General features: G+C 40.9%; 2 protein-coding genes across 2 annotated transcripts; both read left to right on the top strand.

Annotated features, from left to right (window-relative positions):
- The first annotated feature begins 232 nt into the window (after positions 1–232).
- On the top strand, positions 233–1,564 carry LOC141691391 (uncharacterized). Its single transcript, XM_074496134.1, has one exon. It carries the CDS (start codon positions 233–235, stop codon positions 1,562–1,564), a length of 1,332 nt encoding a protein of 443 aa, XP_074352235.1.
- Positions 1,565–1,657: 93 nt separating this feature from the next.
- LOC141691390 (uncharacterized) lies at positions 1,658–4,151 on the top strand. Its single transcript, XM_074496133.1, has 4 exons — positions 1,658–2,594; positions 2,929–3,292; positions 3,530–3,629; positions 3,765–4,151. The coding sequence occupies exons 1-4, from the start codon at positions 1,658–1,660 to the stop codon at positions 4,149–4,151; spliced, it is 1,788 nt and encodes a 595-aa protein (XP_074352234.1).

The following is a 4,151-nucleotide window of genomic DNA, read 5'->3' as shown; positions in this document are numbered from 1 at the left end:
ATATCTTGTATGAGTTAAATGAGGAGGATAGTGAAATTATCCAATTGGAAGACCGGAAGCGAATGAGGGCTTTAGAAAATGGGTTGGGTATTATGGAGATTAATATGGGCCAAAACCCGAGTGTTGTTCAGACAAGTCAGAAACATGGAGGAGCTGATATTTCCAGCGAGGATTTCTCAGTTTCCACACAAGCTAGTCCGGCTGAGCTTGCTAGGCAAGCCAGCCATCAACAATGAATGTGATAGGTTGGCACTGTCGAGGTGTGGGCTCATCTTGCACAGTTCGAGTTTTAAAGGAGATGATGATATCTCATAAGCCTGATATCTTGTTTTTATCTGAAACATTAGCTGTTAGTAATAAAATAGAAGCTCTTGCTTCGAAGTTAGGCTTCTCTAATTTTTTCTCAGTTGATAAGCAAGGAAGGGGAAGAGGTTTGGCTATGTTCTGGAAGCATAATGTAGTGGGTAACGTGTTTGACTCTTCTAATAACCACATTGATCTCGTTGTCAAAGAAAGAAATGGTAGTGAATGGCGTTTAACGGGGTTTTATGGTTATCCTGAAAGAGGGAGGAGACAAGAGTCGTGGAATCTCATTCGCTCACTGGCCTCGGCTTCAACACTGCCATGGTGTGTGCTTGGAGATTTTAATGACTTAATGCACAATGATGAGAAGAAAGGTAGACACAAACACCCTCAGAATTTGTTGAATGGATTTCGGAACACTATTGAGGATTGTTCTCTGATAGAAGTTGATCTTAAGGGTGGAGATTTTACATGGGAGAAGAGCAAGGGGACAACGAATTGGGTGCAAGAGAGGTTGGACAGATGCTTTGCTAGCAGTGACTGGTGGAGTAGATTTTCGTTGTGTACCTTAACGATTTTTTATGCCATAGTTTCTGATCATGAGCCCATAAAACTCGAGCTGGTCAACACCAAAATTCCCTCGAATCAATTTCGGTTCAGATTTGAGAACACGTGGTTAAAGGAAAGTAGTTTCCATGAAGAAGTATCCAGTTTCTGGCATAATCTTCCACCTATGCATTTATTGCCTAAGTTAATAGAAGTTTCTAAATACATGGCGAAGTGGGGGAGAGAGTTTTTTCATAAATTCAGGAAAGAAGTCATTAGGCAAAAAGAAATTATTGATTCGCTGAAGAACAGAGAAGATGATGATGGAGTGCAAATATATTTTTATGAGAAAGATAAGCTTGGCGATCTTTTGAGCCATGAAGAAGCGTATTGGAAGCAGAGAGCCAAGTCTTTTTGGCTTAAGGATGGTGACACAAACTCCAAATATTTTCATGTAACAACATCCAGTCGTAAGAAACTTAAATTTTTGGCATGTCTTAAAAATGAAAAAGGGTCTTTAGTTACTAATCATGTTGATATGTGCATTCTGCTGAAGAACTATTTTACCAAAGTTTTTACGGAGGATGGGGGAGGACCTGTCAGCACCATTTCTGACTCTGAATTGAGAATCACGAGTGATCAAAACTCAAAGCTTACAGAGGACTTATCATTTACAGAATTTACGCAAGCTGTGAAGACCATGCACCCAAATTAAGCCAGTGGCCCAGACGGGTTAAATCCTGCATTCTTTCAGCACTTCTGGGGCTTACTCGGGAAAGAGGTGTTCATTTGCTGTAGACAATGGTTGATGGAAGGTGTCTTTTCAGCAGAGGTAAATGATACAACACTGGTATTGATCCCTAAAAAGAACAATGTAGATGACCCCAAAGATCTACGTCCAATAGTGTTGTGTAATGTTCTTTATAAGATATTGGCAAAAGTGTTGGCAAACCGTCTTCAGAAAATCCTCCCTACAATCATATCTGAAGAACAATCAGTGTTTTTCCCGGGTCGCAATATCACAGACAACGTTCTAGTGGCCTTTGAAATCCTACATTATATGAAACGAAAGAATAGTGGTCCAGAAGGAGAGGTTGCTTTGAAACTTGACATTAGCAAAGCATACGACCGTGTAAATTGGAATTACTTGAGAAGCAGAATGATTAATATGGGATTTTTGGAAAAATGGATCAAATGGGTTATGCTCTGTGTTACTACGGTGTCGTATTCCATCTCATTCCAAGGATCTTTAATTGGTCCTATGGTCCCAACTCGAGGGCTCCGTCAAGGAGATCCTCTTTCTCCATATTTGTTCCTACTGTGTACAGAAGGCTTATCTAATGCTCTTAAAACAGCAGCTGAGGAAGGGCAAACAAGTGGTTGTCGAATCTGCACAAATGCACCATCTGTAACCCACCTGTTGTTCGCTGACGACAGTTTCTTGTTATTCAAAGCTACTGCTAATGAAGCTTTAACAGTAAAAAGTGTGCTGAACACGTATCAAAGTTGGTCGGGGCAAGATGTTAACTACCAGAAATCAGCCATATTCTTTAGCTCTAATGTTAGAATGGACAAACAACAAGAAATCAAACAGATGCTTGAAGTGTTTAATGACATAGGAGATAGTAAGTACCTCGGGTTGCCATCGTTAATTGGTCGATCAAAGAAGTTAGTTTTCAAATATTTGAAGGAGAAAGTGATTCAGAGAATTAAAGGTTGGAGTATAAAGCTTCTGTCCCGCGCTGGTAAACTAGTACTATTAAAGAATGTGGTGCAATCGATCCCAACTTATACTATGTCTTGTTTTTTCCTACCTAAAACGCTGGGTCAGGAAATTTAAAAAATCATGAACGTATTCTGGTGGCAATCTAACTCAGCTAACAGCAAAGGCATTCGTTGGTTAGCTTGGGATAGAATGTGCATGTCGAAAAAATAATGGTGGCTTGGGATTTAGAGATATTTATGGTTTTAATCTTGCTCTTCTTGGTAAGCAGTGCTGGAACTTAATTAAAAGACTAAATGCCTTGGTAACAAGAGTTTTGAAGGTAAGATATTATCCATCTTGCCACTTACTTGAAGCTAGAAGATCTGGAGGAGCGAGTTATACGTGGTCTGGTATTTGGGAAGCAAAGGAAGAGATGAAAAAGGGGTTAAGATGGGTGTTGGGCGATGGTGATTCGATCAACATTGGGGGCGATAAATGGCTGAGGTCTTCGTATGATTTCTGTGTTAATTATATCGCCACAAGCGACCTAGCAAAGCATTCGAAGGTGCGTGAGTTTTTTAAGGATAATAGGAGGGAGTGGGATGTGGAAAAGGTAAATCTTCATTTTAGTCCTGAGGATGCTGCCGCTATTGTCAATACAAGGATACCACAAGGGTGTACTAGTGACAGGAGTGCCTGGGTCCATACTAGTAATGGACAGTACACAGTGAAATCAGCGTATTTTTAATGGTCTAAGTCCCAGAGTACTAGGGAGGGGACTTTTATATCAGTGGGATGGAAGCGACTTTGGAGACTGCCAATTCCTCACAAAATAAGAGTTTTTCTCTGGAGACACTGCCGGAACACAATTTCGGTTCGCTATAGGTTGCGTGATAAAAAGGTTCCAGTCACTATTAGTTGCCCAATGTGTGTAGGTGAGGTGGAACATTTAAGGCATCTGTTCTTTGAATGCAGTTTTTCTAAAGAATGTTGGCAATTGGTGGGGCTGGACTTCGAGGCACACGATATAGAGTATGTTTCAGAATGGTTGGTTTCATTCCTTGCCTCTGGACCAGTACAAGATTTAGTTACAATGTCAGTTGTTCTCTAGGGAATCTGTTATGCTCGAAATAAGTGTGTTTTTGACAACAATACCATGTCACTTGGTATAGTCAAGTCTTGGTGTTTGAAACAGGTCGACGACTAGCAGGTAGCTAATAACAAACATGTCCCTACTCATACATATGGAGATACTACAGACGAATCTGATCATAAGTGGAAGAAACCAGGGGAGGGCAAGCTCAAAATCAATGTTGATGCTTCTGTTATGGAGGGACACGGTTTCTTTGCGGTGGGGATGGTCATCAGAGACCACCATGGTCAGTTTATTGCATGGAGAACTTTGAAGTTTGCAGGAGCTGTCTCTGTAACGGAGGCTGAGTCTACTGGTATTTTGGAGGCGTTAATATGGGCTCAGGAGATGACAGAAGGAACCATTCTAGTCGAAAGTGATTCACTGATTAGTGTCAATGCAATCAAGCAGAATCAAAGTAACTTGCTAGAGCTTGGCGATGTGTGGAGAGCTGTTAAGCAGTAA

Source organism: Apium graveolens, chromosome 10, assembly GCF_009905375.1.
Source record: "Apium graveolens cultivar Ventura chromosome 10, ASM990537v1, whole genome shotgun sequence".
Lineage (NCBI taxonomy): Eukaryota > Viridiplantae > Streptophyta > Magnoliopsida > Apiales > Apiaceae > Apium > Apium graveolens.
The sequence above is the reverse complement of the archived record's forward strand: the minus strand, read 5'-3'. Positions and strand labels throughout refer to the sequence as shown.